Source organism: Halichoerus grypus, chromosome 14, assembly GCF_964656455.1.
Source record: "Halichoerus grypus chromosome 14, mHalGry1.hap1.1, whole genome shotgun sequence".
Lineage (NCBI taxonomy): Eukaryota > Metazoa > Chordata > Mammalia > Carnivora > Phocidae > Halichoerus > Halichoerus grypus.
Window position 1 is genome coordinate 43912280 of NC_135725.1, and position 25558 is coordinate 43937837.

The following is a 25558-nucleotide window of genomic DNA, read 5'->3' on the forward strand; positions in this document are numbered from 1 at the left end:
TCTATACAGATCCTCTGCCCAGTTTTTAATCAGATTGTTTTTTGTTAAGTTGTATGAGTTCTTTGTATATTTTGAATATTAGCCCTTATCAAATATGATTTCCAAATATTTTCTCCCATTCAGGAGGTTGCCTTTTCATTTTGGTGATGGTTTCCTTTGCTGTGCAGAAGTTTGTTAGTTTGATGTAGTCCCACTTGTTTATTTTTTCCTTTTTTTTTTTTTTTTTTGCTTTCACTTTTAGTGTCAGAATCAAAAAAAATCACCAAAACCTATGTTAAGGAGCTTATTGCCTATGTTTTCTCTTTGTAGTTTTATGGTTTCAGGTCTTATCTTCAAGTCTTTAATCCATTTTGAGTTAATTTTTGGGTATGGTGTGAGATAGTGGTTGGGTTTTATTCTTCTGCATATGGCTGTCCAATTTTCCCAACACCATTTATTGAAGAGACTGTCCTTTCTCCAGTGTACATTCTTGTCTCTCTCATCATAAATTAATTGACCATATATGTATGGGTTTATTTCTAGGATCTGTATTCCATTCCACTGAACTATGTGTCTGTTTTTATGCCAGTACCATATTGCTTTGATTACTATAGCTTTGTAATATAATTTGAAATCAGGGAACATGATACTTCACCTTTGTTCTTTTTTCTCAAGATTGCTTTGACTGTTTGGAATCTTGTAGTTCAATACAAATTTTAGGATTGTTTGTTCTATTTCTTTGGAAAACGCTATTGAAAGTTTGGGATTGCACTGAACCTGTAGATTGGCTAGTGTGGACATTTTATCAATATTAATTCTTCTAATCCATGACCGTGAAATATCTATCCATTTACTTGTGTCCTCTTCAATTTCTTTCATTAATGTCTTATAGTTTTCAATATATAAAGTCTTTCACTTTGTTCATTAAATATATTCCTAGGTATTTTATTCTTTTTGATGTACTTATAAATGGGATTTTTTTCTTAATTTCTCTTTCTGATACTTCATTATTAGTGTAAACAACAGTGACTGATTTTTGTGTATTGATATTGTATCCTACAACTTTACTGAATTTGTTGATTGGTTCTAACAGTTTTTTGATAGAATGTTTAGGTTTTTCTATATATAATATGTCATCTACAAATAGTGACAGTTTTACTTTTTCCTTTCCAATCCAGATGCCTTTTTCCCCCCTAATTACTCTGGCTGGACTCCAATACTATGTTGAATAAACGTAGCAAGAGTACACGTCCAGTCTTTGTCTTGTTCCTGATCTTAGAGGAAAAGCTTTCAGCTTTTCTCCTTTGAGTATGATGTTAGCTGTGGGCTTCTCCTATATGGCCTTTATTATGTCAAGGTACATTCCCTCTATAGCCGCTTTGTTGAGAGCTTTTATCATAAACAGATGTTGAATTTTGTCAAATGCTTTTTCTTCATCTGTTTAGATGATCATATGATTTTTATCCTTTTGTTTGTTAATGTGGTGTATCACATTGACAAATTTGTGAATGTTGGGCCATCCTTGCATCTGTGGGAATAAATCCCACTTTATCATGGTATATGATCCTTTTCATGTATTGTTGAATTCAGGTTGCTGATATTTTGTTGAGGATTTTCGCTTTTATGCTCATCAGGAGTATTGGCCTATAATGTGTGTGTGTGTATGTGCTGGAGGGGACATCCTTTTCTGGTTTTGGTATCGGTAATACTGGCCTCATAAAATATGTTTGGAAGAGTTTGACCCTCATCTACTTTTTGAAAGAGTTTTAGAAGAATTAGTATTAATTCTTAGTTGAATGTTCGGTGGAATTCACCAGTGAAGCCATCTGGTCCTGGGCTTTTGTTTGCTGGGAGGTTTTTGATCACTGATTCAATCACCTTGCTAGTAATGAGTCTGTTCAGATTTTCCATTTTGTCATGATTCAGTTCTAGTAGGCTATATGGTTCTAGGAATTTATTCATTTCTTCTGGGTTGTCTAACTTGTTGGCATATAGTTGTTCATAGTCTCTTATGATCTTTTATATTTCTCTGGTATCAGTTATAGCATCTCTTTCATTTCTGATTTATTTTCATCCTTTCTTTTTTTCTTGATGAGTCTAGCTAAAGGTTTGTCAGTTTTGTTTATCTTTTCAAAGAACCAGCTCTTTTTGTTTTGTTTTGTCTTTTTTTATTGTTATGTTAATCCCCATACATTACATCATTAGTTTTAGATATAGTGTTCCATGATTCATTGTTTGTGCATAACACCCAGGGCTCCATGCAGAACATGCCCTCCTCAATACCCATCACCAGGCTAACCCATCCTCCCACCCCCCTCCCCTCTAGAACCCTCAGTTTGTTTTTCAGAGTCCATCGTCTCTCATGGTTCTTCTCCCCCTCCGATTTCCCCCCCTTCGTTCTTCCCCTCCTGCTACATTCTTCTTCTTCTTTTTTTCTTTCTAACATATATTGCATTATTTGTTTCAGAGGTACAGATCTGAGATTCAACAGTCTTGCACAATTCACAGCGCTTACCAGAGCACATACCCTCCCCAGTGTCCATCACCCAGTCACCCCATCCCTCCCACCCCACCCCCCACTCCAGCAACCCTCACTTTGTTTCCTGAGATTAAGAATTCCTCATATCAGTGAGGTCATATGATACATGTCTTTCTCTGTTTGACTTATTTCGCTCAGCATAATACCCTCCAGTTCCATCCACGTCGTTGCAAATGGCAAGATCTCATTCCTTTTGATGGCTGCATAATATTCCATTGTATATATATACCACATCTTCTTTATCCATTCATCTGTTGATGGACATCTTGGCTCTTTCCACAGTTTGGCTATTGTGGACATTGCTGCTATAAACATCGGGGTGCACATACCCTTTCGGGTCCCTACTTTTGTATCTTTGGGGTAAATACCCAGTAGTGCAATTGCTGGATCATATAGTAGCTCTATTTTCAACTTTTTGAGGAACCTCCATACTGTTTTCCAGAGTGGCTGCACCAGCTTGCACTCCCACCAACAGTGTAGGAGGGTCAAAGAACCAGCTCTTAGTTTCATTGATCTTTTCTGTTGCCTTTTTAGTCTCCATTTATGTCTGCTCTAGTCTTTATTTCCTTCTTTCTACTTTCTTTGGACTTCATTTGTTTTTCGTTTTCTAATTCCTTGAGGTGTAAAGTTACATTCTTTATTTGACACTTTTCTTGTTTCTTGAGGTAGGCATTTATCACTATGAACTTTCCTTTTATTTTTATTTTAGTTTTAGTTTTAGTTTTTTAGAGAGAGAGCACACACAAGTGGGGGAGCAGGGGCAGAGGGAGAGAGAATCTCAAGCAGGCAGTGCAGTGTGGAGCCTGACACAGGGCTCAATATAATGACCCTGAGATCATGACCTGGTCCAAAATCAAGAGTCAGACACTTAATCGACTGAGCCACCCAGGTGCCCCTGAACATTCCTTTTAGAATTGTTTTTGCTGCATCCCCTAAATGTTGGTGTTACATTTCCATTTTCATTTGTCTCAAGGTATTTTTTTTATTTCTCTTTTGATTTCTTCTTTGGCCCATTGGTTATTCAGTAGCATGTTGTTTAAACTTCACATATTTTTTAACTTACCAGTTTTCATCATGGAATTAATTTCTAGTTTCATATCATTGTGGTCAGAAAAGATGTTTGATATGATTTCAGTTCTCTTAAATTTATTAAGTTCTGTTTTGTGGTCTAAAATGATGTCTGTTGGAAAATGTTCCGTGTGCACTTGAGAAGAATGTGTATTCTATTGCTTTTGGATGGAATGTTTTGCAAATATTTGTTAAATACATCTGGTAGTATGTCATTTAGGCTGATGTTTCCTTACTGATTTTCAGTATCGATGACCTATCCATTGATATAAGTGGGTATTAAAATCCCCTACTTTTATTGTGTTACTATCTATTTCTTCCTTTAGGTCTATTAATATTTGCTTTATATATTTAGATGTTCCTAGGTTGGGTGCATAAATATTTACAAATTATGTCCTCTTGTTAGATTAACCCTTTATCATTATGTAACAAACTTCTTCATCTTTTACTGCAGTCTTTGTTTTAAGGTCTGTTTTATCTGATATAAGTGTAGCTACTCCAGCTCTCTTTTGGTTTCCATTTGCATGGAGTATCTTTTTCCATCCCTTCACTTTCCGTCTGTGTATGTTCTTACATCTAAAGCATATCTCTTGTAGGGAGGAGATAGATGAGTGTTGGTTTTTTATTCATTCAGTCAAACTATGTTTTTTGATTGGAGAATTTAGTCCATTTACATTTAAAGTAATTATTGATAGGTATGTGCTTATTGTTATTTTGTTAATTGTTTTCTAGCTGGTTTTGTAGTTCCTCTCTTGCTTGCTTTCTTTGTGGTTTCATGAGTTTATTCATATATAAGATATACTTATACTCTTTTCTCTTTATATTTTGTGTATTTCCTATAGCTTTTTTTCCCTTGTGGTTACATGAGTCTTACATATAATAGCTTATGTCTATAACAGTCCGTTTTATTTTGATAACAACTTAAGTTTGATCCCATTCTAAAGTGCAACATTTTTATTCTCAATCCATGTTTTGTTTTTGATGCCACATTTTACATCTTTTTATCTTTGTATCCCTTAACTAATTGTTGTTTTCATAGCTATTTTAACTACTTTTGTTTTTTAACATTCATACTAGCTTTGTAAGTAACTAATCTTTGTGGTTTCGATTTACATTTCTCTGATGAGACATGATTCTTTATGTAGATAATCCTAAAGATTTATAAAACAGCTACTAGTATTAATAAGAGAGTTTAACCATTTCATGAGATATGAGGTCAAAGTACAAAAATCAAATGTATTTGTATATATTAGCAGTAAACAATTAGAAAATGAAATAGAAAATTTTCAACTTACAATAGCATTAAACAAATTCTTTAAATAAATTCAAGAGAAGACTTGTAAACTACCAATGTTGGAATGAATGTGGAGAATAGAGAATTTTCATCCACTGTTAGTGGTGCAAGATTTCGTGGAAAGCTCTGAAAGTTCTAATAAATGAAACATTTACCTACCATATGACTCTGCAATTCTACCTCTAGGTATTTACCCAAGAGAAATGAAAACATATGTGTACAAACATATGCACAAATGTGTACAGCAAAATTTATAGCAGTTTTATTCATAGTAGTCAAGAACTGGAAATATTAGGAGAAAGTGCATTTTGGAAAATTCTGTCTTGATTATAGAGGGGTAAAATCATCATTACACCTACTCTGTCCCTTGGAATCAGCAGCAGGCAAGAAAGAGAAACAAATTCAACTCCTTTTCACAGTCAATGTAGGTCAGAACTAAAACTCTGTATTTCAAAAGACATAGAAGAACCGTGAAAAACAGGTAAGATTGGGGAAAGTATACAAAAGGACACAGAAATAAGGAACCAGGGAAAGAAGACTTAGGTCCTACAGACCTCCGAAAGATCAAGACCTCTTAGAAAATGAAGTTCACATGAGGTACAAGTCCAACATCCACTATTTGCAGCAGTGTAACAGGTCTGCAGTGGTTTGTGATAGCCATCCTAGAACTGGTTTGCTTCCATAAGGAGATAGGGCTTAATGAAGAATAAAAGAGACAAGGAATATCTGAAGGAGGGAGCTTTTCTGATAGCAGCCAAGAAAAAAGATTCCTTATATTGTAAAACAAACAAACACACAAACAAACAAAAAAAGGCAAGCAAACCATAAAAAAAAAAAAAAAAACCTGGCAAATGGAATTCATCAAAAAAAATTAAAGTCGTATGCAAAATTTCACTAGCCTGGAACATACCACAGGCCCTTCTGCCATGTAACTTCCTATAAATAGGTGATCTAGGAAAAAATCTTCTTCAAAAATGAGTCCAGAGAAATGAACCAACACAGTATCTGTGCAAATGTACAAGAATAAGAATGGAGGAAAAACAGAAAAAGTAAGTGGCAGGAAAATAAGTTTCACCACAGATAAGTTGCTACAGAGCAGATGAAAAATTTTAGTATGAATTTGAAATATTAATGAAATATTTTCCTTTAAAAAGCACATGTTTAAGGTGAAATTAAATGTAAGAATTTAGGAAAAAGATGATGAGTCATAAGAGCAGATGGAAGCAAGGTGGCAGACAAAGTAAAGAAGTAAAAGACAAGAAATTATCTCAGGAAATACATATATTGCTGGTCTCATATGAATGTGTGTGTGAGAACAATTGCTGTTTGGGTGTGGGAGGAATTGCCTAGAAAGGGGCATCAGAGAAATTTCTGGAGTATGAAGACTTTCTCTATCCTGAACAGGGTGGTGGTTGCATACATGCATAAACTATCAAAGCTCATTAAACTAAACCCTTACAATGTACACACTATTTCATTCATAATTATGCCTCAATTAAAAAATAAAGCATATTAGGGGAAAAAGGATTTATGAAGCAAGTGACAGAGATTCAACATATGTATAATTGGATTCTTGAAAGAAGAAAACAAATAATGGAGCAGAACAAATATCAAACCCGTAATTCAACAATAATTTCCCTCCAAGTGAATAAGCTAGCAAGAGAAATAAGCTAGAAGGAGAAAAGTTAAAAATGATCCTAAGAAACACAAATAAGGCTTAACTGGAAGGGAACACCATGGTCTTCAATTAGGAAGACTCAACATGCTAAAAGGTTACCCTGACCCAAATGAAATTTAACATGATTGAAATAAAATAACCGGTAAGATTTGTTTTTTAGGGGGAGGGAAACTAGACAAGGTTCACATGGAAGTTCATATGGAAAATAAAACAAGCAAAAATTACCAAGAAAAACCTGAAAAAGAAGGGTAGTAAGAGGGAACTAGGCCTGCCAGATGTTAACATTTATTATAAAGCCTTACTAGTTTAAATATGTTATAAAGCTTCACTAATAAAAAGAGAGATGGGATGGAACAGAAAGTCCAGACACTGACCCAAACACACAGGAGATCGGTGGGAGAAAGGTGAACTTTTTTTTAAAGATATATTTTATTAGAGAGAGAGACAAAGAGAGTGGGGCAGGGAGGGGCAGAGGGAGAGAGAGTCTTAAGCAGACTCTGTGCTGGGCCTGGAGCCTGACGTGGGGCTTGATCTCACGACCCTGAAGTCATGACCTGAGCCGAAACCAAGAGTCAGACGATTAACTGACTGTGCCACCCAGGCACCCCAAGTTGAACTTTTTATTTTTTTTTTTAAAGATTTTATTTATTTATTTGACAGAGAGAAAGACAGCCAGAGAGGGAACACAAGCAGGGGGAGTGGGAGAGGGAGAAGCAGGCTTCCCCGCTGAGCAGGGAGCCCGATGCGGGACTCGATCCCAGGGTCCTGGGATCATGACCTGAGCCGAAGGCAGACGCTTAACGACTGAGCCACCCAGGCGCCCCATCAAGTTGAACTTTTTAATAAGTGGTTGTGGGATGACTATGATTTTATGTAACAATTTCTAAATGATGACAAATGGGTTAAAATTTTTAAAATGAAAAATAAAAACTTAAAAGTAGCAGAAAAAAATCGTGGGTAGAAAATGCATTTTTATATATATCTCATTGTGGAGAATGCTTTTTGAAGTATCACACAAAATTTAAAAGTGAGAAAGAAAAGAAAACAATCATCAAGTATATAAAAAATAAGAAATACTTTTTCCAGGATGCCTGGGTGGCTCAGTCGGTTAAGCGTCTGCCTTCAGCTCAGGTCATGATCCCAGGGTCCTGGGATTGAGCCCTACATCGGGCTCCTTGCTCAGCAGGGAGCCCACTTCTCCCTCTCCCACTCCCCGTGCTTGTGCTCTCTCTCTCTCTGACAAATAAATAATAAAATCTTAAAAAAAAAGAAATATTTGTTTCCTTGGCATGAAACACTAATTACTGTCGAAAGAAAATACAAAGTATAAAAAAATTTAGATATGTACAATAGACAAATGTAATATGCAAATATATAAACAACTCCTATAAGTCACTAAGAAAAATAGAAAAAAATAACAAAAGAAATATAATTATCTCTTAAGGCTGATGTTCAACTTTTTTTTTTTTTTAATAAAAGAAGTGAAATTTAAAAATACAGTGAAAAAACAAACTACAGTGAAATCCAAATTGGTGTTTTGCTAATCGTGTGGAGAAACAAGTACTTTCCTATGTTCTTTGTGGAGGTATATCTTGGTACTATCTTGGCGAGGGGGGAAGATTGGTGACAGCTTTCAATATTACACTTAGACAAATCCTTTGGTCCAGCAATTTCACTTCTAGGGATATATTCTAGAGATGCAAAATGTATACATGAGTACTGTTATTTATTGCAACTTTGCTTGAGCTGGCAAAAGATCAAAAAATAACCCAAACATCTAGCTAACCTGCTCTCAGATCACAAAGCCAGGCATTGAGGTCCAGAGCTCTGTCCACCCAGGGTAAGGGCTGTTCTTTTCTTATGCATGCGTTGGCATGGTATGGGCCAGCATTGATTCATCTCTCAAAGGGAGAACTTAAAGAGTCTTGTGAAGCAGTCCTAGGTTTTAATTTTTTTTCAATCTTTATTGTTGTCTTGCCCACACATAATTTAATTACACATTTATCCAACTTGTCTTTATCAAGACCTTGCAAAGCATTTCTGATCCAGTTTTAATAAAATAGAAACAACTATCTTTCTGCAGCCATTTTTCATCAGTTTATGTAATAAGTAAATTAATCATGTAATTAACCTGTTACAATGAATATACACACATTTAGGAATAAACAGAAATGACGATTGGCATCAGCTCAGTGGGCAGGAGTGGTTGTGCTCTGGCATGATGAAAAGTAGCCTGCCTGCTTCAAGCATTCACCAACCAGGATATCAGTTGGTAAATCTGAAAGAGGGATTGGAGAGTTTGGTTAATCCAGCAAGTTTGTTAAGTGCGCATTTAAGAGAGCTTATATTACATACAGACAATAAGTAAAGAGCAATCTACTATGTTCCAAAATAAAATCAGAGTAATCCTAATAAGCAATGATTTGCTGGTATCTTCACATTTTTATACTGTGACTGCTTTGTCTTCATTTATGACTTCATATGAGCCCACGTTCTTTCCAATGTGTTGCAGGCTTTGGTCAAAGAGTTACAAAGTGATGTCCATGAGGTAAGGCAACAAATTAGAGAGTTTCGAAAAATGCGAAAAAACAGGGATGCTCACAAAACCTCAACCCATAAAGCCCAGACCTTGGCAGCTTCGATCCTGAACATTTCACGGTCAGATCTAGAGGAAATAATGGATACAGAAGATGAAATGGTAAGATCATTTAAGTATTTATCAATAAAGGGCTTTTTTAATACATTGAATTTCAACACATACTTTTATTTGTTTTATAATTCTTAGAGTTTCATCTTCAAGATAATATTAATGAAGGTCAGCTTAGTAATATACCCGTGAAAGTTACATCAGGGCTATTAACCAACTCAGAAAACATTTAGTGAAATTTCACTGTATAATACAGAAAGAAGCCAGTACCTAAAACCTTTAGAACTGTGTGTTTGTTATTCAAGTCAGTTATTCAAGTCCTTTCCTGTCTCTTCTATTTTCTTTAATTTAATCATATATCTTGTAAGCTAGTATTTTTAATTAAGCCAATTTGAATGGATTTAGTTAAGGTGGGTCATCATTGATTTGAGGACTTTTCCTCTTACATGAGCAAAAATAGTAAATCTATTGGCTTTCCTAGCTAAATTCAAAATTATTGCTGATCAAGTTAAGGAAAAAATATACTTATGGCTTTAAGTTGGGTAAAGTACTCCTGTCTGAGTGGATTTATGTGCATATAGATAAGGGTCTTCAGTAACAGTTCTGTACCTCCTGGGGAGGCCACTGCATTTTTCACATACTTATGACCTCTTGGATAGCAGAATCTCATCCTGTGGACAGTCTTCTGTGAAACCCTGAGGGTGATACTCAATCCTGTTTCCTATTAAGTCTCTGAACTTTGATACATGAATATTAGATTTGGTTGTTTGGAAACATCAAAGAGATGATGGCGCTACTAGCTTCCCAGTAAATATTTGGCTCGATGAATAAGTAAAATGATGGACTTAAATGTTTGTATGAGAACATCCTCCAGCCCCCCATCAGCTGCTCAAAAAACTTCTGGAGAAAATAAAACAGAAAAACGTCTGGCGTAGAACAGATCTACAATTTGCAAAGGTTTTTAAACTGCCAAGAATTCTTAGAAAAGAGGTCAAAGGAATCCCGCAGAGATGATTTTCATCCCCTGGGTGAATAGGATAGCGAACTCTGCGTTTCCTATTTTCAGCACCCAAGCTACAATGCCTGTGACTTTCTACACTTTGAATTCACTTTATGAATTCTGAACTTTGAAGTACAAGAGCATTATCAAATACAGTATCAAATATAAGACACACAGGAAATGATAGTATCTCTGGTAAGGGTGTTGACTATACCTTACTATAGACATTTAAAATGTGTTGATTGATAGTGAGAATCCTAACAAAAAATTAGGGCTGAGTCCTCCACTGTTCCCTAAGAGTTTTAAAACAAGTAGATTATCCAAATCCCTCATGTGTGTATGTGTGTGTTTGTGTACACATGTGTGTGCACAAACACAGATACATATTCTGGAAGACAGGCCCATCAACTTTGTGTGGTCTCAAAAGATGCCCTCTCTGGGCTTATAGATGAGAAAAAAGGACTCTCTCTGAATAGAAAAAAGTTGTCCCCTTTGGGTATATGAATGAGAAGATCTCTCTTTATAGTTCCAAAGAGTAGCTGGCACATTTCTGTGAAGTAAGGGCACCCCAGCCTCTGGACAGATACATTCTGGAGCCAGAATATACAGCACTGTGAAAAGCATACCACACAACCTTCAGTGGACATCCTCCTGGAAGAAAAAGGACTCCAGTAGAAATCACACTGTTCTGAGAAGGATCCATGCACCTTGATATATTTACTAGATTTAATTATAGATCAGAGCTTAGTTAGATCCCTGCATCTTTTCAGAGGTCTAGAGAGTTGACTGGACTTGTCCAAGCAGAGCCCAAACCAGCCGACTTAATATTCTTTAAACCACATTGAACTCTAGTAAATTCATATAAAAAGTACGATAACCTATGCGAAGTGCCTCGCCGGATACCTGGCATCCAGTAAATTTCAACAAATGTTCGTTTCCCAAACCCTTCCCTTTTTGAAAAGTCCATATTTTTGTAAGCTAAATCATGTTTTTAACCGAATAATCCACTGCACATATGAATACATTATACTTTCAGAATTATTTTAACCTTGATCATTGGTGGGTTGAGAATATTTAGGGGCTTACAACACTTGAAGTAGAAGTTTCCCTTGCCTATCAGTTAGTTATTGGTTGTTTATAATAAGCAAGCATTTAAAAACACTGGAGCCATGCCATGTCCTATTTTGTTTGCATTTGTAACAATTACTCCTTAATTATCTGTTGAAAAGTCAGATTTTTTAATTAATATAAGGTTTTATGTTATCTTACAAGGGTCACTTGTAAATGATTCTTTTATACAGCTTTGTCTTATTTTTCGCTTTATTTTCATTGCTTTCACCACCACCTCTGTCCCTACCTTGAGCTCCACTGTGAAGACAGAAATAAAATATTCCTGAATTGTACTGTGAAATAGAGAAATATAGCTTTATCTTCTACATGTCAGTATTTATAAATTAAGTATTAAGAACACAGATTTGCATATTCCCTACTTTGGAAGGACACGTGGTCTTTACTGAACCCTATTCTATCAGTATCTCTTTAAATTTATTCAGTATTGGGGCGCTTGGGTGGCTCAGTCGTTAAGCGTCTGCCTTCGACTCAGGTCATGATCCCAGGGTGCTGGGATCGAGCCCCGCATCAGGCTGTCTGTCGGGCTCTCTGTCAGGCTCTCTGCTCCGCGGGAAGCCTGCTTCTCCCACTTGCACTCCCCCTGCTTGTGTTCTTGCTCTCACTGTGTCTCTCTCTGTCAAATAAATAAATAAAATCTTTTAAAAAAAACAACAAAAAAATAAATTTATTCAGTATCTAACAGTATGATCAAGTTCATGTAAATGCAATTAACACCAGTCTTTTGATTTTCTTCCTTTAGGACCTAGAAAGGACAAGGATAGATGCTGAGAATGACCGAGAATGGCTGTTGTACATTCAGAAACTTCTTGAAGGACAGGTATTTCATTTTTCTCCTTCATCTCTAAAAACTTCTAAAAAAAATATTCCAAGCCTTACATTTTTACTCGATGTCTAACTTTTTGTAAACACTTACCACATCATTTACTTCTGGTAGGTAAAGAAGTATTCCAATAGGTAGACAGTAAAGTTAACCCTCTATTTGTACTTTTGGACTTAACAAATGAAACAAATGCCTTGGGAAGAGCCAACACAGGACTTAGCAAATGCATTAATTAACGTATTGAGTCAACCTCCATGCTTGCTACCCTGAAAAGGATCCATTCTCTCAGCCCTCTTAGGAGAAGAGATTCTTTATTATATGTCTTTAAAGTTGGTAGTTGATATGGACACCTGAGGAGTTCATGGGTTTCGGTGACCTTTTACTATGGACCTGTTTCCAGTCAATTCATGTTTTCCTCACAGCCAGACAGCTGTTTATTACTGTGTCTTCCCGCATTCTCTACAATATTTTCTACTGAGACCTCGAGCAGCTTGTTAGTGGGAAGTAAATATTGATTTGGCATCCTGTCAATGCAGAAAGAATGAAAAAATGTCCACCAGAGGCCCCTCAAACATTTTCCTATCGACATTTTCTGGGCCGAGTGGAAAGCTGCATAGAGGATGACAAGGCCAAGACGAGCTGAGATCCCTGAGGGGTCCATTGAGACTACTGCTGTGACCTGTGTGATACTTTTTCTTTCCTTTCAAGTATTTTTTTAATACACATGGAGTCTGCTGGGATGTGCCCCTCTTGTAAGTGATCAAGGGCAGCTTATTGGCAGGTGAGAGCCCTGCCTTTCTAGTCGTAGCCAGCTTTTGTTTTGACATCACTGACAGCGCGTAATGTATTCGAAAACTTTTTCATTGCAGTTCTTTTTGCTCAACCTAATTGTCTCTTTTAGAAATGAACCAGGAATTAAAAGAGCTAAAACGTAGTTTTCAAAAGAGCAAAACAACCGAAAAATTATTACTGTCCCGTAAGTTTTGGAAAGTCATCGTATGTTTCTGTGTAAAGATTAAAACTAAAAGCAGACTTAAATGCAGTTATTTTACATTTATATTAACAAACAGCAGTATTTATACTTTTGGAAAAGTCAAGGATAGTAAAATCGTACACGAAATACTGATATTCTTACCATCAGTTTTATATATTTTTGAAACATTATCAGGAATCACTTCATTAATAACAGACAGTGATTGGCAATCTTTGGCTTAAAGTTGTTCAAGTGTTGACATGCACGCCCTGGACAGAGTCTTCTTTGGTGACAACCTGCTTTTGAGAAGACAGGCCATTTCTTATAATATGTTGCACACCCCACACCTAGCCCAGCTCCTGGCACCTCGAAGGAATTCAGTAATGACTGTGACGGGTTATATTTTTAAGCTTGAAATGCTAAAAATAAACTTCTGAATGAATTTTTTTAATGTTCAACTTGTAAGTATGACCCTTGAATCTGGAACTTCTGTCATCAGTTATGACCATAAAAATAATACGTCCACACGTGCACATCTTTATTAAATTTCATGAAAGCGATATTGACACCAGCCCTGATTTTTTTTTTTTTTGACATACCTGTGTAGACGTGCATACACACATTCTGCATTATCAGGGTGTATACTTATTCTGTTTAGTTAGTGCAAAAAAATCCTATTGAAAATGGCGTTAGGCCGCTTAATGCTGCAGTTTGATGTAGTGCCTTTTTGTGCCGCTGAGCCTGGACTCCGGACTATGATTGCCTGGCAGTATTGATTTAATTGCCCGGGTTTATTTGTGGATTCCTAATTATTGACTGGAGGTAAATTTAATGGAGCGGACTTTATGAACCCTGGGAAGCTCTGCTGTTGCTGTTCTACATAACGAACTGCATCATGTGCCTTTAGATCGTTTTTCAAGCTAATTTTATTCCACTGTGACAGTATGAAAACATTTAGAAAGTCAAAGACTTTTTATTTTTATTACTGACATAGGTGGTTTTGCTGATGTCTTTGAATTTTGTGAGAAAAAAATAGGGACTTCATTGGTTGCACTTGGATGTCACTTCGTAATTACACCCAAGAGAAAAATCTATAAAATAGAAAACATCTCTCTCATTTTTTATTTTAGCCTACTTTTCTTCTCTCTCAGTTACAGCAATTATATTTGTCCTGAATTTTAGAAAAGGTTTTCTTTGTCCACCAATTTTGTGAGAGGCTAAGTGATGCTCGCAGGATCGTGTGGGTATAAGTGTGTGTGTTCCTTCCTACGTCCGTTGAGTAAGACATACAGTTCTGTGTATCTGGGTTACACACTCGTCAAGCTGTGGAATAATTGAGCACATTTCCTTAAAAAACGAATTAATTCAATATTGATATTTGATTATTAAAATATTTGGAGACAAAATTGTCGGAAAACCTCTCTTTTACATCCTCCCTATGCGTTGGGTGCTGTATGTAAGGGAATTCTCAGATCCTAGGAGTCAGTCTGGCCCCATGCTTTTAGCTTTGGTTTAAGGATTAGGCCACAAAATTAGGCTTTGGTTTAAGGATTAGGCCACAAAATTAGGCTTTGGTTTAAGGATTAGGCCACACGTACAAAATTTTCGTTGCAAAGAAATTTTTCTCTGCATTCATTGGATGAAAATTTGTATTAATAAAATATTTACCACAAAATAAAAAGCTGGCAGCATGGGACTCCAGTGTAAGAGGATAATACCTACTGCTGTTTTTAGCCAGATTCCCTGAGAACTAAAAGGTCTAAAACCTGAACTTTTCTATATTTAATACAGAATGCAAGTATATGTCCTCATTCCTGAAGGTGGTCCTGATACTATTGGTAATTTTATACATTTAATCTTTATCTGCACCTAACCTTTATCCCACAGATTGCTAGCAATAAAAATTACACTAAAAAAAAAATTCTAGGGGCACCTGGGTGGCTCAGTCCGTTGAGCATCTGCCTTCGGCTCAGGTCATGATCCCAGGGTCCTGGGATCGAGCCCCACATCGGGCTCCCTGCTCCACGGGAAGCCTGCTTCTCCCTCTCCCACTCCCCCTGCTTGTGTTCCCTCTCTCGCTGTGTCTCTCTCTGTCAAATAAATAAATAAAATCTTAAAAAAAAAAAAATCTTGGGCGCCTGGGTGGCTCAGTTGGTTAAGCAACTGCCTTCGGCTCAGGTCATGATCCTGGAGTCCCGGGATTGAGTCCCACATCGGGCTCCCTGCTCGGCAGGGAGTCTGCTTCTCCCTCTGACCCTCTCATGCTCTCTCTGTCTCATTCTCTCTCTCAAATAAATAAATAAAATGTTTAAAAAAAAAAATCTTTCTAATATCTACTGTCATTTTTTTATGGCACAGCTGCCTTTTAATTTCTTTGAATATTTTTACTTGGAGTAATTCCTCTTTTTACATTATTACATTTTTAAAAACATATAATTTATGGCAGAGACAAACAAGCAAGTTAATGATTATAATAGGATGGGAGAACCCTTCAAAAATCAGTTTTTCTATGGTTTAGGGAGTAAGAGGAAAAAACAGAGATAGGAAAAGTAGGCTGGGACTAAACTATGAAAGCTTTTGAGCAGGGAAGAGATATGATCAGAGTTGTGCTTTAGAACAGAAACCTGAGATCAGCACACAGCAGGTTTGGAGGGAGAGAGACTGGGAGCAGGAAGATCGCCGAGGCAAAGGGCAATGAGGGCCTGCATGTGCCCTCGCCATAAAAAGAGAAAGAATGAGATAGATATGATCCACGTTACAGTAATTGAATCAATAGCAGTAATGAGATGAGGTGAAGTCAGAAAGTAGAAGCCATAGATGGGTGAGTTTAATACCCTGCATAAAGGGATGATGATACCTTTAAGAGTTTGAGGGACCCAAAGACGTAGATCAGATTTGGTAGGGAGGAGATGTCAGTACGGAAGCCATAGAAAATTTAGTAGATGCATCACATTAACAATATTCAGGGACTCACAAGTTTTCATTAATTCAGCCTAGCCTTCTATCCGGCTCTTCTCAGTGAAATTTAACCATTTATGAACACATTTCAAACTCTTACAACTCAACAACAGAAAGCAAAGAAACTGATTTGAATAGAAATTTCTGCAAGAAGATAAACAAATAGCTAATAAGCAAATGAAAAGATGCTCAACATCATTAACCATTAGGGAAATGCAAACCAAAAACCAAAATGAGATACTGCTTCACACCTAGTAGGATGGCTATAATGAAAAAGACAGACAATACCACGGGTTGGTGAGGATGTGGAGAAATTAGAACCCTCACCTCATACATTGCTGCTGGGAATGTAAAATGATGACACTCCTGTGAAACAGGCTGTCAGTTCTTCAAAAAGTTAAAGGGAGATTATATGACCCAGCAGTTTCATCCCCTAGGTAGATGCCCACAATAAATGAAAACACATGTCCAAAAAAAAAATAAACAAAACAAAAAAACCTCCTACATGAATGTTCACAACGGCATTATTCTTTTTTTTTTTTTTTAACGGCATTATTCTTAATACCTCAAAAGTGGAAGCAACCCAAAGGTACATCAGGTGATGAATAGAGTAACAAAATGTGGCATGCGCATACATGGACTGTTTATTATTCAGCCATAAAATGGAATGAAGGACTGATACATGCTACAACACGGAAGAACCTTGTGACTCTTATGCTACGTAAAAGAAGCCATAGACAAAAGGCTACATATAATATGATTGCATTCATATGAAATGTCCAGAATGGGCAGATCTATAAGGACATAAAGTAGATTAGTGGTTGCCAGGGGGTGGGGAGGATGGGGAGACAGGGGAGGGGCTGGTAATGGGTACAGGGTTTCTTTTGAGCGTGAGGAAAATGTTCTGGAATGAGATAGTGGTGATGGTCGCATAGTCTTGTGAATACTAAAAACCAGTGAACTATATACTTTAAAATGGTGAACTTTGTGTTACGTGAACTGTATCTCCATTTAAAAAATGCTCTCCTTAATACTGAAAGAGAGAAAAAAAAGAATACATTTAAAAGTAAATTCAGTAAATTTCTTGTGTCACATGTGCTGTGTCCTCCACCATTAATTAGCAGAGATGGCCTTAAGTGCCTTTGAATTTGAATTTCTGTCTACTGGCCATACTTATGAATAAATGAGATAAATTATTTTGTTTCTTACTTAATTGGTTTCCTTTCAGTTGGCACAGAAGATGTACCCCTATGATACTCTGATCAATATTACCTTCTCATATATCCAAACTAGGAGTGGTTTATACTCTGCCCTCTAAGAGACAACTGCTTATTTGTTCTGCCCATTCTGACCCCCAAAATTAAAATTGTAATAGAGGTCATTTAACTTTGTTTTCAGGCCCTAAAAACACCTGAAACAGTCCTTTTTAATTGGGACTTGAAAAGGCAATGAAGAGAATTCGTAGAGATAAAACTGAACCTATGCTACGGAATCCATTAAAAAATCCTGTACTAAGTGCCCCCTACGTACCAGATGATGTTTCAGGTTTGGGAGTACAGAAGTGAACCAAGGAGACAGAAATCACTGCCTTCATGGCGTTTACATTTTCGGGGGTGGAGGACAATAAACAAAGAGTTAAAATGTATCAACTGTGAAATTTATTAAACAATTAACTTGAACAGAATTATGGGTATATGTATTAAAATATGTATACTTGTACAAAGCAAATAATATGCACTTATAATACAATCTGGTTCTTTACTAGGATTTCTATAAAAACCTTGAGCCAGAAATGGCTGGAAAATGTGTCTTGATTTCATTTTGTTGTTGCCCTGTTCTTTGTTATTTGCTAATCCTTTTTTGAATTTCATTCAGTCCATTTTAGTCCACTTTTTGGAGATCATTTTCTTGCCTTGGGACCATATCAAAAATTCCTTCTGCCTTCAGCTGTTGCAAATTTAAAGTATGGAATTTAATCAGTGCTTTTTCTTTAGCTTTAAATATCCCTGTTCTTCTTAGTTGCTTCAGATCTTGCAAATGCTGAAATTTAAAATGGCTCTTTCCCCAGTGCCCTCTCTGCAAAATATGCTTACCTTCTACAGAATTCTTGCAATATGGCCATGAGAAGGGTTTTATAAATCTCCCTGGCTTTTGTAAATAGAGTCCCTTCTGGACTGAAGGTTAACTAAAAGTTTCTCCTTAGAACTCTGAACACATCTCCTCTGTTGCACGTAGAACACATGCATGCACATGCGTGCATACTCACACACTCACCCTTGCTCACACACATAAACCCACACACTCAGCCACCCACACAGATTTCTCACACCCAGCTGAAATTGCAAGAGTTCAGAATTTTCCATTCAAAGCCTTCCTGGGATTTTTTTTTTTTTAATTTAACAATGTTAAACCTTCTTTCGTGTTTCCAGGAAAAGCAGGTATACTACATAAAATTTCACATCTTTCTTTTCAGTATGACTCAAGCTAGATTAAAATCAGTTTGTGTTTTAAAAGCGGTATCTTCTTGGTAATAGTTTTCAAACCCCAAACAAGAATGAAAATGGTGAAAATGTTCCTTTGCCCCTTAGATTTAAAAAGTTACCCTTATTTCATTTTTTTTTCTTTTAACACAAAACTTTTCCATTTTTGATTGTTAAGAGCACATTCTAGTTAGTGCTCATGCTTTACATTATCTGTATGTTTTATAGTCATGGACTTTAGGTTTTGTTATTTTTCCAGTGTCGCTCTCAAACATCTGCAGCCATCCCTCATATCTGACCTTTATACAGAAACACCTCTAAATGAAACCACAATTTGTAAGTGTGAGGGATAAATGTGAGATTGTGTCAGCAGCATACCAGTTCCTAAAGGCGAACATCTGTAGGTGTTTACATGTAAGATAAGCTGGAAGTCTGTGAAATCTGGGGAAATCTCTGCGAAAGAGAAATCACCTTTTGCGACAGGGACAGCCGAATGACTAGGAAGACCTGCTTTAAGACGACACTGTGCACCAAGCAAAACTCAGTTGTTCCAATGTCCTAGTTAAATTTCCATACCAAGAAATCTCACAAGGTATCAAGAGAACTGTTGAGAACTGATGTTCATTTGGTACTATAGGATTTTGCAGAACTCTCTTGAATCACAGTAGATTAAATTATGTTCCATCAGTCTTCAGGTTAACTGTGATTTATAAGATTTAAGAATTAATAATAATCTGTGAGTGATAAAAGTAATTACTCTCAGTTGACTAAAATAGCCAGTGAACTCAAAATGCCATTCTTAGCCACTCTCAGAAAACAAGAATTTTCATTAATTCCTCCTAGACTAAGCAGAAATTTTTATCTGTGCAGTCTATGGAAGAAGTTTGCCAAATAAGTGAATAGTGCAAACTTGGCAAGAGAGGCTATTTGTAAACCCAGGCTTGCTAGTACACTCATTATTTGAATACATATTGAGTCTACTCCATGAGTAAGGAACAATTTATAAAGTAGGAGGGACATGTGCTTACAATTTTTTGGTTAACAGATACTTTCAGTTATTATATTTGAAGTGTTTTATAATTCTGACTTCTCCTTAGACTTCCTCTAAGTTTGTTTCATTTATTAATGATCTTACTACAAAATTACATTAATTTTATATTTTATAAAATTACAGTTGATCCTTATATAGTAAAGAAACAACAACAACAACAACTTCTGAAAGGCCTCTTTGAGAACCAGCCTTATATTTCCCAGTAAACGACAAGTCATAAAAAGCATGTACAGTGAGCACTGTGTTTAGAGGAAGAAATTCAGAACTGTTTTATAAAAAAGGAAATAGAACCATTAAAATAAACATCTCCAACCAACTTGTAAGATATATGAACTTTCATGTCATATTATATAGACAGATAATAACATTCTTCTGACCTATTTACAGGGCAGACAGACGTGCAAATACTGTGCATCATGATTAAAAGATTGATTGCTTTTTGAAATCCATATGTGTTAGCCTCCATACAAAGCTTAAAAGAAGCTTACAATCCAATAAAACAGGATTGACAAACAGTTGTGTTTAACTGTGGGGCTTTACGTTTTATTGGGAACCAGAGGAAGAGAATAAAGTGAGTTGTCAGTAGTAAATTAGTAAATGGACCTCTTGTTCCACCTTGGAGGCTTCCTGGAAGACAGATTCTTTGAGATAGATTTTTTTTAAAGGAAGTGAAATTTCCGAGGGCAGTGACATGTTAAAAACTGTTCAGATCACAAGATAATAAGGCTTAGGTTTTAACTTGAAAATGTGATATGCAAATAAGATGATGAATGTCAGTACGTTGTGGCCTGGTGAAAGTACCGGGTGACGTCATTACATAAGCAATTACAGAAGTGGCATGTGTTCCATGGACTGCTGGTCCAACACGATAAACAGACCATGAGAAAAGCACGGACAGATGAGTTCAGAAACAGGATATTGCATTGCCCTCTTGGAGACACACAGTGCCTATTCGTATCTTAAAGCCTCTAAGAAATCCTGAAATCAAGAAAGTTTTTAAAGTTTGGTTTGTTTTCCAAACTTATTTGGCCAGAGAACCCTTTTTTTCCTTGACCAGCTTTAGGAAATGACCTTGTGTTTATATCAGGAAGAAATGGGAGGTTATTCTCATCTTGTCTGCTTTTTTTCTTTTTAATAATTTTTTATTTTTTTAAATTTTTAAAAAAGATTTTATTTATTTATTTGACAGAGAGAGACAGAGAGAGAGGGAACACAAGTAGGGGGAGTGGGAGAGGGAGAAGCAGGCTTCCCGCCGAGCAGGGAGCCCGATGCGGGGCTCGATCCCAGGACTCCAGGATCATGACCTGAGCCGAAGGCAGATGCTTAATGACTGAGCCACCCAGGCACCCCTCTTTGATAACATTTAAAGGTTTTATTTATTTATCTATTTGAGAGAGAGAGTGCGTGTGGGAGCCCGGGGAGGGGGTGGGGAGGAGCAGAGGGAGAGGGACAAGCAGGTTCGCCCCACGCAGGGCTCCATCCCACGACCCTGAGATCACGACTTGAGCAAGAATCGAGTCTGAGGCTTAACCGACTGAGCCACTAAGGCACCCCTGTTTGTCTGCTTTTTGGTAGGAATGCATATGATACTGATAGCCATGGCCAACATAAAAGAAATTTGCCTGATAGTTTTGTTAATGTTTTTTTGTATGTGCATTTCTTTAACATCTAATATTAATGCCCTGAGAATTTAAATTACCTAATTTATAAGACTGACAGTTTTGCCAAATATAATCTTTTTCTGCATCCCAGAAGGTCAATCTGTCAAAGTAAGGATTTGCTTTTAGTATCCTTATCTTGCAGAAGAAAGTCTAACATTCTTCTTGCTTGATTCTAAGATGCATTTCCCCCACATTTTCGTATTTCTGACATTGGATTGCCAACACAGTATGTATATATTTAATGTGGTAGGGTTTTTTGTTTCCCCCAGAAAAAGCTGTTTTTAAGTGAATGTGTGTATCTTCTATTCAAGAGTGTCTTCAGAACTGAAGAAATGTGATATTTTGGTATCTTATGCTTTCTTCAGTGGTAAGTTTCAAGGAAGACAATGTGTGAAGCTCCTGGCAGAGACTTAGGCTGCCCTAAGGAGAAGGCGGTTTGTTGTAAAACTAAGAAAGAAGTTAAATTAGAATCTTAGAAACTTTGGGATCTGAGGCAATGCTCTGGACCAGCTTTGGTCTCTGCTTCTTTCATGGGCTACGTAATCTTTGCTGTTTTCCCCCATTCATATTCAGAAAAGAGCCATCCTGTTCGGTGTAGCTAAATTATAATCACCCTAGCTGAGCACAGCTGGGCAACTCCTACCGAGGGCATAAGTCTTTGCTCAGGTACTGATGGGTGACACTACCAGTGGTCATCCTAGCACAAAAAAGGGCCCGATGCCACTTCCCCGTAGGAAAGGGGCCTGGGCGTGACAAGCATTCCCAGCTAACGTATTCAGGGAAACAAAAATAGTCTTTCCCTGGCGAATCCAAAGGACAACTCCAAGAAGTGACGTAATGAGCTTCTTAATTATAGAAACCTCTTCTGTGAGACTAGAGAGCTGGACAGGAGATGGAAGCAAGTTGGCGGAGCTGTGCGAGTAATCAGAGAACAGTTTAGATTTTCCCCTACTTACAGCGCACACACGCATTGTACGAGTTGGAGTTCTCCAGGAAGCCCAGGGAAGCAGAGGGAACAATGAAATTTTACCAGAAAAGTTATATAAATTATGAAATTTAAAAATGTACTCTACATTTCATAAACTCAGCAGTTTGCAACATGTGTATTACACTTTGATATGCCGAACAAACTTTTCTATAACAACTTAATCAATGGGTATAATTTTGCCATTTTTTCCCCTCTGAAATTTTACCCCACAACTCTTGAGGTGTTTGGCTCCAACACAGGCAAGTATATTGATAGTTCTCTCTCATTCTTTGATGAGTGATGAGCATACAGTACGACTTCTGTGGGCCTGTGGGCCCTGGAGATGGCTGTAACCTGCTATTGATCAGCTGATTGAAGACAAATGGCTTAGCTTCTTGTATTGCAGATTACATCATTAACATGGTCAGTAAACCATGAATTGTTCAATAAGGCGTTTATCTTTTTTCATTTTACTTCTGCTCTTTTATCATTTTTATTCTAAAAGACAAAATTACTGCCACTATCCAGTAAGATCAGCTGAAAAGATACCCAGTAGGGTACCATGATGGGTGCAAAGTTGCAGGTAGCTGAGTTCTAATGGTTTAATGATATTTAGTGTATGTTTTTGAGCTAGAGAAAATATAGAGTTTTGATCATCTTTTTTTCTGTGTTTCTCTTCCAGCTTCCTTTTGCCTCCTATTTACTAGAAGCAGTACTGGAGAAAATAAATGAAAGAAAGAAACTAGTTGAAGGATATTTCACAATTATGAAAGATATTAGATGATATTACAAAGAAGAACTTTTTTTCCAAAAGTGAAAACTTTTTGTGCGATGTGACTGGAAAACATGCATTACCGTCCTGATACAGTATCTGCTCCAACTATCAATAGTCAGGTTTGATACCAAAATAAGAAGTCTCTGAAACTAATTAATTGCTGAACAAGTGAAACTAATTAAGTACATAGCCATTTAAAAGGAAATAGTGTAGCATTTGATTGTTGAATACAAATATTGCCACAAATCAATGCAAACTTAAAAATGATTTTCCTTCCAGTGCATTCAAAGAAATTAGAACAAGCTTGGACACACAAATTGGTCTGAATATAAGAAGAAAAAGGGGTAAACTGAGGGTTTAATGTTATAAGTTTTATAAAGAAACTAGACTGTTGACGTAAAACTGCTTTTAATAAAAGGCCTTAAATCATCTAATGAAGAGCACATTTGTATTGTAAGCAAATATAAAATGTGAAGCATCATTATCTTAAGGATGAGCATTTAATGAAATAAATTGGTCCAATTATATCTGTTCTCAATATACTGGACAATATAGGAGATACTGTATTTTCCTAGAACTATGTGGCAAAAATAAAAACATTTTCTCCTTTTCTCCCTTTCTTTTTTTAAATTCACAAGACTTGGTGTGCTCCTCTAAATTAGCAAGGGACCACAAGCCCAGTGTGTAAAATTGGATCTAGCATAACTTCTACTGTGGTCAACTAATTAAAGTTAATTTCTTAAATTTAAAGTTAAATTCTTAACAATGATGTCATCTTTTTTAGATTTCCACATATTCTCACCCCCATTTCACCTCTTACCATGTTCCTGCCACATGTGACCTTTTTGGAAAAGGTTCCTCTAATTCACCAAACTTCTGCCTGCCTCCAGCTTTACTCTTGCTATTCTTTTTTCTAGAATACTCTGTACTCAGCTTATCTCATGACTGGCTCATCATGACTTTTCTCATCATTCAGGATCACCTTACCTGTTCCCAGAGACACATTCCCTGGCCATCCTACTATTTAATTTCCTTTATTTCCTTTATCACAGAAAATTATCTATTTTACCTGTCCACTTATTTATCTTCTTGTTAATTTCTCCCCCCGGCCCCCTTTAGGATATAGGTCCCCTGAGGTTAAGGCAGTGGTTGGCAAATTATGGCCCACAAGCCAAATCTGGACTGCTGCCTGTTTTTGTGTGGCCCACAAGCTAGGAATAATTTTTACATTATCAAATGGTTTAAAACAAAAAGAGAATATATTTTGTAGCATGTGAAAGTTATATGAAATTCAAATTTTAGTGTCCATCAATAAAATTTTATTGGAACACAGTGATGCTCATTTATTTATGTATTGTTTATGGCTGCTTTCAAGCTACAGTAGTGCAGGTGAGTATGTGGCCCAGACCATATGTGGTGCTGGGGTCACTTGGCACTCCTTTTGGCAAGGTACAAGTCACAATGACACAATTATAACTTGACAGCATTTCAAATGCCACAAATATTGCATTACTGTGCTTTAAAAAAAAAAAAATACCAGTGCATACCCATCGTGTCAGAATAAGAGAAAAATGACCTTCCAATACCATACTTTTTAGGGCACAGTGGAGTGTGGACTATCTTGCTGTTGAACTAGATGGCAAAGCATTGTGTTAATTATATAAGGACATTAGACCTGTGCTAAAGGAATGCCCTGTCTATTGACATTACCAAATATTATGAATACTTATAACAGTATTCCCAACTCAGAAGAAGACGATGGTAGGAAAAAAATCATAAAATTTGAAATGTAGTATCTCATCACAGCAGAATTTTGTTACAAAGATAAAAATGTGACTGCACAGTATTACTCTGATACCAAAACCAAATAAGGACAGTGAAAAGAAAGAAAACATGGTAGGCTGAAACATGGCCTCCAAAGATGTCTACCTCCTAATTCCTGAAACCTGTGAATTTGTTACCTTTTATGGCAAAAAAGGACTTTGTAAATGTGATTAAATTAAGGATCTTGAGTGGGAAGATTATCCCAGATTCTCTGTTTGGGCCTGATGTCTTCCAAGAAGGAGGCAAAAGAGTCAGTCAGAAGAGATCAACGTTACCACAGAAGCAGAGGGACAGAGAAATGTGACGGTGCTACCCCAACAGCTTTCAGTGTAGAGGAAAGGGGCCAGGAGCCAAAGACTGTAAGCAGTCCCTGGACACCGGAAAAGGCAAGAAGATGGATTCTCCCCCACAGAGCCTCCAGGGAAAAAAACAGCTTTGTTGACACCTTCGCTTTAGCCTAGTGAAACTGATTTTGCACATCCATGACTGTAAGAGAATACATTTTTGCCTTTTTGAGTTGCTAAGTTTGTGGTAATTGGTGACTGCAGCAATAGAAAACTAATGCAATTTTCTGAAATTCTGTTTAGAATTGCTTTATTGATACTTAGGAAGGACATTGGTCAGAAGATACAAAATCAAGGCTGAGTTCCATATTCAAAAACCAATGTAAGACATGTAAACAGGCTAAAGGAGAAATGCCACGTGATCATAAA

General features: G+C 36.7%; 1 protein-coding gene across 4 annotated transcripts in view; it reads left to right on the plus strand.

Annotated features, from left to right (window-relative positions):
• The window catches only part of CNTLN (centlein), a 296669-nt gene extending 273037 nt beyond the window's left edge, over positions 1-23632 (plus strand). For all 4 annotated transcript variants that reach the window (XM_078061243.1, XM_078061240.1, XM_078061241.1 and 1 more), the window contains 3 exons: positions 9071-9256; positions 12076-12153; positions 22929-23632. In XM_078061243.1, the coding sequence (XP_077917369.1) occupies positions 9071-9256; positions 12076-12153; positions 22929-23030 (366 nt within the window). In that variant the 3' untranslated portion in view covers positions 23031-23632. The remainder of the gene's footprint in view (positions 1-9070; positions 9257-12075; positions 12154-22928) is intronic.
• Positions 23633-25558: the final 1926 nt, after the last annotated feature.